Source organism: Thermobia domestica, chromosome 2, assembly GCF_964235325.1.
Source record: "Thermobia domestica chromosome 2, izTheDome1.hap1.1, whole genome shotgun sequence".
In the NCBI taxonomy this organism is placed as follows: Eukaryota; Metazoa; Arthropoda; class Insecta; order Zygentoma; family Lepismatidae; genus Thermobia; species Thermobia domestica.
In genome coordinates, this window is record NC_137455.1 from 47695394 (window position 1) to 47708960 (window position 13567).

The following is a 13567-nucleotide window of genomic DNA, read 5'->3' on the forward strand; positions in this document are numbered from 1 at the left end:
TAGAAAATCCTACATCAATAGATTGTACAGGAAGAGAATCTGTTTCTTTATATAACGACTCATCAAATTGAACAATACGTCAAGAAATCAATCATACAAGTAAGATATCATTGAATCACAGGTTTGAAATTTCTTCAAGAACGGTTCAAGTACTGATGCAATTGTGTTGAAGAAAGCAATTTTCTACAATGCCAATGGATCTTCTCAGGCTTCACGCAAACAGTTTACAGACACAGTGGACGGTAATTTACTTGTTGAATTCAAATATTTCTTTACAATGGGAAAGATTTTCATGGATCTTCTTGAAACGTCTGCATTTTCCACCCAACGGATTTGACAGAACTTCAGTGGAAAGTCCGAATGGCAGTTATGGCAATGAAGTCTGCACGACGAGCAAGGCTACCTTTGAATATTAAACCACTGGCTCCAGTAGCAAGAGTTAACACCTCTTTCAAGCATTTGTCATTACATAAGAAATGCCTGCTGTAGCTAAATGAAATATGAAATTCCCTGACTTTTCCAGGACTTTTTAGTGCTACGCTGGATTCCCTGACTATTCCAGATTTTCCAGGTGAGTGGAAATCCTGGTATTGTAACAGTTTTGTACTAAAAATTTCCTGCGCTACTAATTCTATGGAGAAGAAATACTAAGTCTCCAACATTACAAATTACTTCTCGTCTTTAATAGAAGTACAAAATAAATAAATAAATAAAAAATGATGACACGTCCTTATAAATACTTTTATTGTATTATATTATGGCACGCTGTTCAAGGCACAAGAGTTTCTCAAGTCACATGAGTCATGAATAACGGTAACTACTGAGCACTGAGAGGTTTTAGAATTACAAAAATAAACAGGTACAATTAATTATCATTGGCTCTTGTGTGAAATGTGGCAACAATTACAGACAAAATTCTTGGCGGATGATTACTTGTAGCGTGATGGCGAAATAATAGGCCTCACTTTCTACACTGACTCTATTTTAACTCCGATAACAATGACCCAGTTACCATAAGAACCTATTCAAGGCAGTGTCACGTCTGATGGTGTAAGATCCCCTCCCTCTTATATAGACTATGAGTTTCCGATTTACATAAATCACTATATTATCGAGATATAGCTGACTAAAGTATAATAATTTCGCTACTTCTACCTATTATTGTTTTTTCTAATTAAACATTATGATTTTTCTTTTCCACATTCATACGTTACAACTGTATGCATCTATACCGGGTACTGAATTCATGTAGTTGTATGTATGACGATGGGCAAATCGGGAGTGGCGAAGGCTCGAACCGTATCATTTGCCTGTCGGATGATTACAGTAACCAATTGCGTTATCAGTTACATAGCCAGCAAAGTACCAGAGACGTTACACGAAACTAGTGTCGCTGACAGCTCAACTATTTAGAGCAGTCGTCTAGGAAGCGGAAGATCGGGATTCGAATCTGCGTGAGACAGACTGTACTTAAGGATATTGGAAATATTTAAATTTGTTATTTCTCCCTAAACCTTCTTGTCCATTTCCACTCTGTTTAGAAAATATTGAACAAATTAGCAGCATGCAATATTAGAGATAATAATACATTATCACAATTTTGCAATGAACGATTCGTCTATACAAAAGAAATATGAAGAAAGAAAAAAATAAACTTAATACCTACCTCTTTAGGTGGTAAATAAAACCCCGCAATATCCTTTGGATTTTCAACTAGACTCCGTGTAAAAGTTACGGTTCTATTAACAATAGGTTCTGTCCTTAGATGTGCTGTTCCATTCCTTTCCTTTTCAAATAGATATGTTAAAGCTATGACTTTAATGTCAGTAGCTGATAAACTTGGATAATCTCCAGTTTTCTTAGAAAAATCTGTCACTGGGAGAAAGTTTAAAAAATAAGATTAGTCTGAATTAAAAACAGCATATTTTAATTAATATGCATTCCAGTTAGTTCTACAGTTTTAAGCAATATTAACTTAATATAATGTTAACCTCCAGTTCGAATTATTAAAATCTCGTAGTATAAACCATATAAAATTATTTGCTACTTACTACGAAGACTGTTTAAAGGATTACACACTAGTTTCAACCACATAAACACACTATATTTCGCAATAATTTTCAATTGCTTGACAGCAATGCGATACACGTCTATATTATACATCTTGTTCAGTTATATATTGGTAATTATACATAAACAAGTACATAGTAACGAAACTGTTTCCTAAGTAACCACGTCAATGTCATAACAACGAGTAAACAAACATTTTTACCTAGCGATGGATAAATAAACGTTCACAAATCAACATTATTCATAACATTAATTATAACATGTTTTCTTCTTCCTCTAATATGTAGCTATAGGGGAGCCAGCAAGAGAAGGTCTCTGACAGCTCGCAGTGACGCTGCCACTACTCATGTGTCAAGACTTTTTTCGGTGCATCTTATAGTGGCAATTTAATTAAACGGCATCTATGGTGTAAGACAGTGTGACCGTGGTTGGTAATACTAGTACCAAAGTAGGGGTTGCATTGTTCCTCCGCATGTGATAAGAAACGTCAGAGACCATCTCTTGCTAGTCCTGCTATAGTGCCAATTAAAATAGCACTTTTGCCCTAAATACAAATAAAACAAATGGGAGTAAATACACGTTTTCTTTGTAATAACCGAATTAAAAATACAACACTACCTGCACTTGGAGATATGGCATGTTACTATTACACTTATTTCAAAACGAAGATTGTAAAATCCAAAACGTGAATTGTTAAGCCTCTAGACGCAATGATTTTGTTCATAATAACTAAGAAATGTTTATCTTAAACTGTACGAATCATATAAAACCATATTAATATATTTTGCTCAAATGAACACAACCAAATTTCTATATTAACTGTATTAATGTCCTATTGGAATGAAATGAAACTTCTAGTTTTACGCCCTGTAGGCTAGAAATAATCAAGGAACGTAAATGATTATGAGAGAATTGGTGGAATGAGCATAGAGGCAACGGGAGAATCTCGGAAAAATCCACGAACACGATGTGTCCACAGCAAATTCATTTGGCCGAGGATCGATCAAGGGCTCCCCGAATCAGATAAGAGCGCTCTATATGTCTTATTGACTACAGGTTTGCTATTCACTGAAAATTTATTCAAAATAATTGGTTTGTTTTAACTCTAATTAAACTTGTGATTGTAATGCAAAAGAATAACTAATTCAAAAATTCGAACACAGTAAGGTGAGTTAAACATTCTGCTAATTAAACTGAATGACACAACAACGTCGAACACACCGGAAACATTTTTACTTTCTGTTTCATTGAATTTACACCTAGAGATTGTGGTGTAACAAACAATCGGTTTGTTTCTTCCATGTCTCGTGTAATACTCAACTCTCTTTAATTTAAACAGAATATGGATCATATTAACAGATAATATAATTTTGGAATTACTTATAAAATAGTTACCAAATTTGATATCTTCAGTAAAAGGCTCTCTAATCTTTAAATCATATGGAAGAACAATCAAGCGCTTCAATTGTCGGTTTGACGTAACTTCATCTACCACATTCTGAGTTGTGTACACGTTCTCACCAATCCCCTGCAATAAAACAAACCATCATTAATTATGAATTTATAAACACAAACAACCGAAAGTATTATCCTTATACCACAAGTTAAACCTGAAATAATAACTTTAGTATTGAATTAATTAAGGAATGTTATTAAACTAGTAAAACGACCAATAGTACAGACACATATAGTGGTAATATTACTATAGAGTGAGATCAACCCTTCTTCATAACGCCATAGAGAGATATATAGAAGGAAAACCAGGAATAGGAAGAACACAACTAGTCGAAAAATTAGTCCCCGGACCTGCCAACAAGCAGAATGCTTACTAATAAGATCAACCCAACAACAGCAAACAAAGCCCTCTCCTCTGATCTAGTGACTCGTGCGCACTCGGTGCAGAAAATGGATGCCAAACAAACAAACAAACAAACAAACAAACAAATAAATAAATAAATAAATAAATAAATAAATAAATAAATAAATAAATAAATAAATAAATAAATAAATAAATAAATAAATAAATAAATAAATAAATAAATAAATAAATAAATAAATAAATAAATAAATAAATAAATAAATAAATAAATAAATAAATAAATAAATAAATAAATAAAAAGAATAAAGCTGGTGATCAAGTGTTGGAGTGGTGCATGCTGTTAAGCAACACCCAAACCTCCCAGAATCATCACAGTATGAAGACACGCTAGTTTCCAAATATGCAAATCCCGGTGTCACATTTAAAGTTGTTCCAGAGTCAGAGCTCAAAACGGCCAAACACTGCTGATCGCTCTTGACTATTTCGAGCCATGCGTCAGTGAGCTTGGTTTGGTTCCAGTAGGAACCCATTCTTGGGCTTAGTTGTGATATCCAGCAGACCCGTAGCTAGGAATGTGTTATGGAGGAGGCAGTTCAGTTTCTTCTCTGACAGACATATACACACACAAAAGAAGTTCAGTTGACCAGTGCAGGGACCTATTTAAAAAACAAAATACCATTTTGTATTTTGTATTTTAAATACCTTTTTAAAAACTATTTTGTATTTTATATTTGAAATAGGTTTTGTAGTATATTTTATTATTTTCCATAATATGCAAAATACAAAGGTCTGATCTTGGCAATATACGCAGTTTACGAACCTGCACACAGTATATTAGAAACTAACAGTTATAAATATTACGTGGCGGCACCTATAGATTGGTGCTGCGGAACTTGCAGTCGAAATCCCTGAAATCATGCGAGGTTTTCAGAGATGTTGGTGTGTCTCTCACAACACCTCGTCGTACAAGGTGGAATTCTTATTTTGATAGTTTAATGAAGCTTCAAAACGTAAAAAGTACATTAAATGATGCATGCCATGCACTGGAAATTCCCACTTTTAAAGATAACGAGTTGGAATTTCTCGACGAATACCAGAGCCGTAGCTACGGGCAGGAGAATGGAGCGATCATCTTGGGTGCTAATAGCAAGAGGGCGCCGAACGAGCAAGAAGAAAGGAAAAGTATTGGAAATGAGTAAACATGCGTCGCTCCGAAAAAGTATTGGTGATCTATTAAATCAATGTTAAAGAAAATTATTATATATGATTTGTTAATGTCCATGTGATATACACAACAAGGTGCCAAGTAATGACTTATAGTGTGCGCAGGAGGATTTTCAAAATCAGAAACGGTCAAACACTGACGTAAATGTTCGGCGTTTTGATGCTGATGAGTTTGGTTAGCCAATCATGCTTTTCTACGCAGTCGGATTAATCACGGCGGTGAGAATGAAGGTATGGAAATGAGAAGAGTGAAGACACGCGAGCTGCTGTGTGTGTGGGAATATGAAAAATGAAGGTAAACAAGGGAAATAACATTTTCGAAGTTCAATCAGTTGTAGAATAGAGGTTTAAGGGATTAGAACTTAACCCAACGATTTTCGTCTTTTTCAAAAACTTATCACTACCAGTGCTTTTTTTCCGTTGACATATGAAATGCTTCCAATTTGAATATGAATTTATTGGGAACATTTCTTCATCAACTACTTGTATCGCCAGAATATTTTTACATACAAAACATATACTCGTGTATATATATATATATATATGGGAGGTGTTAGTGTATTTTTAATGTATTAATTAAATTAATAATAAGTAATCTTAAATTCAGGACTTTCATTCATTATAAAATTATGTAATCTACAGTTTCATCATATGTAAGTTAGCCAAACTATATTTTGGATTTTAAATCAAACAAACATTAAACATATTTTTCACCTCTATTGGTCAATACTGAGAAATTCATAAAGAAGGCTTCTTCTGAATTTCCGCTACATTTTACAAAATATTTTTTCAGTAAAAGAACCGAAATTAAAATGTTACTTGTGCGGTCACATCTAATCTAATCTAAATAAAATAAAGAGTTTATTTGTATGTCTGTCTGTCTGTGTGGGGCCTGGGAACAGACGAGTGGACTGAGAGTTACTAAATTTGGGTCACGGGTACCTTGGTCCAGGACCCAGACCAAGACGAAGCGTTTTTTTCAAATTTCGAAAAAGGGGGGTCTCAGGGGGCGTTTACCGGAACCAGCCTAGGGACCAGACAAGTTGACCGAGAGTTACCAAAGTTTGGTCACGGATACCTTGGTCCAGGCCCCAGACCAAGGCGTAGCGTTTTTATCAAAATTCGAATCAGGGGGTCTTACGGGGGCGTTTACCTGGACATATAAAAGTAGTAGAAAATGACCGATATTAGTGTCGAATTCATAGTTTTCGCGGTCGCTGAGATCAATGATGAAACTCTGATCGCATTAACTTTCAAATTCACCCTATTCCGCTGCGGGCCGGGGGTTACCGAGACATGTAAAAGTAATCCAAAACGACCGAGATTGGTGTCAAATCCATAGATTTCGCGGTCGCTGAGATCAATGGTGACACTTCCATTAGCGATGACTTGCAAATTCAGCTACCATTGTATGCGAGCCGGGGGGTCAGCGGGGTGGATACCGAGACATGTAAAAATAGCCCAAAGTGACCGATATTAGTGTCAAATTCATAGTTTTCGCGGTCGCTGAAATGAATAGTGATACTCCCACAGGCGTTGACTTTCAAATACAGCCCCCATGCGAAGAATGGGTATATTCAGCTAGTACAGAATAAAATTGCAAAAGTTTATAATCATTACTGGAAATTAATGTTGTCACTCATTTCGAACATTTTAAAAGCACATAGTTTTTAATGTATTGAAATTTCATTTCTTATTGATAGTATGAAACATTGTAAGAGTTACAAATTTCCATAACTGTTCCCCAAATGGATTTGTATACAACCAAAAATAGTTCTGCCAAGTTTAGCAGAAAGTCCAAAATAAGCCTCTTGAAAACAAGTCTTATTTGTAAAAGAATACATAATGATCGCTTTTGGCTGTTACGATGGTCTGTCCAAGCAGCTCGATAAAAATTCAGCGTAGTGTAACAAAAGATGCTTCTCTTATATGTAATTAAAAAAAGGAAAAGGTTGGTAAGGTCAGTGTACGGGGGCGCCGAACTCCGCTTCACTCGGGCACTAAAAGCTATGGCTCTGACGAATACTTAAATTATATGGAGCCCATTGTACAAGAACTTGGTTGCCTCCAATCGTCTGACTCTTTCTTTTATGGCGAGCTCATCACAGAACTTATTCGCATGAAGAAAATTCTGGAAAAACTGGAACTACATTTATCAAAGTGCTGTAATCCGCTCGTGAAGGCATTGTTAAAGGATATGGACAAAAGATTCCATGAATATTTAACCTTGGAGTCATCAGTAAATGATGTTATCCTTGCTTCTGTCACTCATTCGTGTTTTAAACTTAGATGGGTTCCTAAGGAAAACAGATCATCTGTGAAAGATGCAGGGTTGGCTGGTTTAAACCAAGGTGGTTTAAACCAGCTGGTTTTTTCAACAAAAAAAAAAAAAAAAAAAAAAAAAAAAGGCTTAAACCAAAAAACAAAAAAATGTTCGTAAAATCTTGATGAGCACACATTTGTGGGTTATCACGTTTCACTCCCATATATTATTCGTATTATATTCAGACCTAAATTCCCCATTCAGTACTCAAAGAGATTATGCTACAAAAGCAGCTTTTGTTCTTTTTATAACTTTTTATAACTTTATAATGTTTCTTTTGTGATTTTTTTTTATAGTTTGTTATTATTGTTATGCAATTGCAATCAAAGAAAAATTCTAAAGATTGTTTCGTTTTAATAATGTTTACTGTTGGTAAAATACATCGAAGTGCCGTACTTTTGGGGGTGGGGTGGGAGAGGGTGATACAAAACCCCACCAGAGGCATTTATTGAAATCAGAAGTATCTTTGGTATTTATCTATAAATGGGTCAGAACCAAAGTGGATTCAAATAATTCCTATCTTTATTCACTTTTCTTACTGATATGCAAATTAAGTCGTTGTATTTCTTTAACTTGGATTACTAAAAGTTGTAGTAAACTAACTTGGACTAAATTTGTTCTTCTGTACTCTGCAGTATTTTGAAATCGCCGATATGTAATTCTGTATAATGGTTTCACTTGTGCAACTGTTTATTTTTTTGTCCTTGTGAAATGGCTCTTGACAATTATATTAACAAGTATGTAAAGATCAGTACAATGTATTTTTATCAGGAGTCCTTCGTGAGTGAGTCGGCAGACGTTTCGCCAGCTAATCCTGGTTTCGAGTTGAAATAGAGGAAAATTTCTCTCGGATGTAAGCCGAGAAGCGGTTTGGATTTCGCTTTAAGCTTATGTAACCCTTTCCAGCGTAACCCGATTGTTGTATAATAACACCAAGGCGAAACAAACTTATTTCTGTCCATATGCGATATAAATACCTAGAGCAAATTATTTAAACCACAAAAAAAAACCGGGTTTAAACAAAAAATACCTGTTTTTTTTTTTGTTTTTTTCAATAAAAACCATGGTTTTTGCCAACCCTGGAAAGATGCATCTACGGAAAATATTCGCCATGAACAGTCAATTGACAAGACTGTACTATCAAATGAAAAAGCAAATGATCTTAATGATGAACAATATTACCTGTTCGAATCGGAGACCAGCTATCACGAGAAAAATATTTGTGCTTCCTCCAATGTTTTTTAGTTGCAATGTCTCCAGTACCTTGAGGATTCGGATACTTCAATGTGTGTACTGGAAAAGTAGCCTCTTGTTCTTAAATTATTTAAAAAGTTCAATACATGTGTGCCAAGTTCAGCATCTGTTAAGTGGCTTTTCTCATTTGAAGGCTTCATTATGAGACACCGCAGAATTAGTATGAGTGACAAAATGTTTGAGAAACAATTGTTACTGAAAGCGAATAAGCATTTCCTTAATGAAAGAATCGTGTATGATGTAGGCCTAATGGAAGAATTTGATTTTTTTTTTTTTTTTTTTTTTTTGCGCAAAGAAAATGATTGTGTTTGATGTCTAAACTATTATATGAACAATAGTCAATACAAATATTTTGCAGACTATGTATAAAATTTGATACCTATTTTGTATTTTGCAAAATGTATTTCAAATACGTACTTTGTATTTTAAATACTCTTCTGAAAACTATTTTGTATTTTGAATACATTTTGTGATACTATTTTGAATTTCAAATAGGTTTGCTTACCTATTTTGCCCAGCACTGCAGCTGACACATAAGTCGAAATAGCAGAGAGCTCATAAATCTGCCATATTTTCTCCAAGAGAATACGGGACACCTCAAACCCTCACCCCCTCCTCAACTTTCCAACACAATGCAATGAACTGTAGTCTGGTTATGAACAAAAGTATAATAGGCCGCGGTGGCTCAGTGGTAGAGCGTTCACCTTTGGTGCATGGGGTTCCTAGTTCGATCCCAGCTCGAGCAAAGTAAGCTTTGTGGTGAACAAAGCTCTTGTGCGTGGGTTTTCTCGGGATTCTCACGTTTCCTCCCACTTTCTTCATTCCGTCATTTCACTCATTTCTCATCATCACCGTCACTTTGAGCATAGCAGGCATAACCGTGAGACTAAAACTAAAAGATTTCATTTAATTAATTTATTTATTTTCAAGAATATAATAAGCGAAAGTTCACTAAGCAGCAGCTGCTTTTTTCTGTTCGTACCAGGGTTGGCAAAAACCATGGTTTTTATTGAAAAAACCAAAAAAACAGTTTTTTTTGTTTAAACCCGGCTTTTTTGGTTTAAATAATTTGCTCTATGTATTTATATCACATATGGCCAGAAGTAAGCTTGTTTCGCCTTAGTGTTAGTATGCAACAACCGGGTTATGTTGGAAGGGGTCACATAAGCTTAAAGCGGAATCCAAACCGCTTCTCGGCTTACATCCAAGAGAAATTGTCCTCCATTTGAACTCGAAACCGGGACTAATTGGCCAATGCGATACGTCTGCCGATTCACTCACGAAGGACTCCTGGTAAAAATACGTTGACTGATCTTTACATATTTGTTAATATAATCGTCAAGAGTCATTAGGACAGAAGAACAAAAAGACAAACAATAAATTGCACAAGTGGATTCATTATACAGAATTACATATGGAAAATTTCAAACTACTACAGAGTACAGAAGAACTAATTTAGTCCAAGTCAGTTCACTACGACTTTTATTAGTCCAAGTTAAAGAAATATAACGACTTACTTTGCATATCAGTAAGAAAAGTGAATAAAGATACGAATTATTTGAGTCCACTTTGGCTCTGACCCATTTATACATAAATAGTTACCAAAGATTCTTATTTCAATAATTGCCTCTCGTGGGGTTTGTATGACCCCCTCCCCAAAAAAATACGGCATTTCGATGTATTTTATCAATAGTAAACATTATTAAAACGAAACAATGTTTATAATTTTGCTTTGGTTGTATAACAATAATAAAAAACCAAAGAAAGATCACAAAAAAGAACATCTATAAAGTTACATAAAAAAAGTTGCTTTTATAATATAATCTCTTTGAGTAAAGAATGGGGAATTTAGGTTTGAATATAGTACGAATAATATATGGGAGTGAAACGTGATAACCCAGAAACGTGTGTTCATCAAGATTTTACGATTAGTTACACTTTTACGGACATTTTTCGTTTTTTGGTTTAAACCAGGTTTTTTTTTTTTTTTTTTTTTTTTTTTTGAAAAAACAGCTGGTTTAAACCACCTTGGTTTAAACCAGCCAACCTTGGTTCGTATCCTGCAATTAATTGTACAGACTGAAGATGCCTAAAAAACTCAAGATGTGCTATAAAAATGCTTTACAGGAAAACAATATGCAGATTATTTAAATCTGTGGTACAATCTACCTTCAATATTCTTCACGCGTTTAGCAATATTTATTTTCATGGCTGTATTTGCCAAAATTATGTTCGTCAGTTTAATATGATGAAAAGCTGATTTCTCACCTTGTGTCGTGTGTAATTGTCAGGACCAGATTTACATTTTTCTAAGATCTGGACCGAAGCACAATTCTGTGCTCCTAGCGTCTGAAAAAGATTACAATTCTTGTTAACTTATCTAATGTGTTGCTGGAGAAAAGGTCAGTCATCTTCCCTGTGTTTGTAAACGTAGAAACATTCAACCCCCCCTTTTTTTTATGTTCCGGAGAGTATCCGAGTTTCCATTAAGTGCAATGGAAAAAGTAGCATTAAAATTTCGCTCGCTATCAAGTCGAACAGGGTGGTGTAATAACTTCCTCGAAACTGTTACATGCAACAGCGTACTGTTCATTCACTAATTACAGGATTCCCAGCCAATGTCTGAATTTTTTGTTTTTCACTTTTCGAATAACCTGATATTGATAGCAGAAATGGAATGGAGTTAAAATACGGGACATTTTCTTGTCCTGACTAAATTTACGAGGGTTCTTAATGTCATACAGCGACACACACTGTATCCATACTCAACTCTCGAAAAGTCAATCTGCGGCAATTAATGGGGCTTCTTTAAGAAAGAATTTCTAAGGCAGTGAGAATATATATGATGTTCTAAGAAACGCATTTTCTATGAATGTAGCCTACTCCCTATTGAATGGTTAGCTTGAGCAATAAGCATTATTGTATACGTTTTGTAACATTTAATGTCCTAGGGACATGTCTTTGAAATGGGACTGCACCCCCAAACCCCTGAAACACGCAACAAGGAAGATGATATCATTTACGAATTTTTAGTAGCAGTTTCGAAGCTATATCTCTATCGCAGGGAGAAAGTAAGGACTTACTGTTTTAGAAATTTCTGAGTAGTGCGTAGTTTGCAACATTTTCGGTTAGTTTAAAGCTTTGTATTTCTTTTAGCAGAGCATACACTAAATGAGGAGTTCCATTGACTTGCGGATTGACTTCAGGAGCGCTTATAGTACTCGCGCCCAGTCGTGAAGTTTGGGCTCTAAACCAATCCCAGCAATATTTTGCTTGAGCTCCGATGCATCGGAAAACTTCGGTACAATTCGTGGAGCCGCTTCCCGAGCGCACACTTGGGGAAACTTCAAACAGCTGAAATTCACCAACAATATTGCCAAACTTTGAAGACATAATAAATGAGTATTTAGAAAAGCATTTAAAATTACCAATAACAACACTGCACAACAATGACCACTATAACAATTATTCTAAAACGGTAACAATAACATTAATAGTAACAACGAAAATATAACGCAACAAAAGAAACAAGTAAAAACGGAACTTGGCGCAAATCCGACAACACTGTACTCTCGGGAGATGTTTTCCGTGTAGCACGATCCCGAGACAACACTGACAATTTGATGGGTGGGGTTGGACGACTGGAACACCCCTCGCGTTCTATTGGATGGTGATATCGATAGATCTAGGTTAAGCTTCACGACTCGGCGCGAATACTATAGTATAATATGTAAACGTATGGCATAGAAACTACAATGCATAAAATACGGGCAACTTGTGCTAGGTGGCCACTAAAAAGGCACAAATACTGTCAGGGCATGAGCGCAGCAAGGGAGGCTCGAGCGGCAGCGAGAGGGTGCGTCCGTAGGAAACAGGCGCGTCAGCGACGGGGGTATACGCAAAAACGAGGATAGTGATAGAATGAACACACTTACACACACAATATTTTCAATATCACTCAAAATTCTTTTCAATATGTCGTGCATTGGCAGTAATTAATTTCATTCACACTCTCATCCCTTCACGAAAAATGTTTCACATCATATTTTACCGATAAATTTTCTATTTGGCAGAACTGTAGAACTGTTTGTTCGAGTGAGCTCCTTAACAGTTCTAAATTATTAATTTTGGGCTGTAATACTATATAGATGCATCCTATATTCTGGATGTAGGAAAGAGTAAAAGCAGCATGATAATACGAAATATTTGTAATTAACAGTGAATTGTGGAGGCTTGTAATGAATCAGTGGTAACTGTAGGACATTCATTATACTTCAGCATAATATTCACATTACCTAGATTTTACCTGAACTTCAAATATCTATAAAGAGCATATTACGTACGTGACAGAATTTCAAAATTACACATTAATAAGTTTACCTGAAGTTGTGTATTTTTTATGAAGGCGGTTGTATCGGCTATCAAGTAATCCACTTTCTTTTTCATTTTGTTCTTTAGTACCTATTTCATACAACAAATATTTTTATGCAACTCCCATGTGTTTATAAATCCAGGCCACAATCACATGAATAAAGAAATCTTTCCTCTTCCTCTTCTTCTTCTTTTTCTTATTTCTTCTTCTTTAATGTAATGCGAAAACTAAAATAAAGTTTCTCCTTTCTTCTTTTTCTACGGTTGCAGCTTGCATTAGCGAAGGTCGCTCTCCCGGCAATTATAGACGGTGTTTTCAAAAGAAACAGATGATGAAATGAGATGAATCTTTAGAGATGCTTATAAGATGCGAAATAACGTAGATCTTTGTATATAAAGATAATAGGCAGTAAGAACAGGTGGAGATATGGTGAAAATTAACGAATATACATTAAATGGACCAGAACCGTGCAATTTATGAAGAATAGAGAGAAATGGCTGGCGAT

At 35.2% G+C, this 13567-nt stretch overlaps 1 protein-coding gene across 1 annotated transcript in view; it reads right to left on the reverse strand.

The window, feature by feature from the left end:
* LOC145671714 (RNA-binding protein NOB1) overlaps positions 1 to 13255 on the reverse strand; it is a 36158-nt gene extending 22903 nt beyond the window's left edge. Inside the window, exons 1-3 of the mRNA XM_081740918.1 lie at positions 13071 to 13255; positions 3466 to 3598; positions 1667 to 1875 (exon numbers count right to left, since the gene is read on the reverse strand). Coding sequence (XP_081597044.1) covers positions 1667 to 1875; positions 3466 to 3598; positions 13071 to 13136 — 408 coding nt within the window. The 5' untranslated portion in view covers positions 13137 to 13255. The remainder of the gene's footprint in view (positions 1 to 1666; positions 1876 to 3465; positions 3599 to 13070) is intronic.
* Positions 13256 to 13567: the final 312 nt, after the last annotated feature.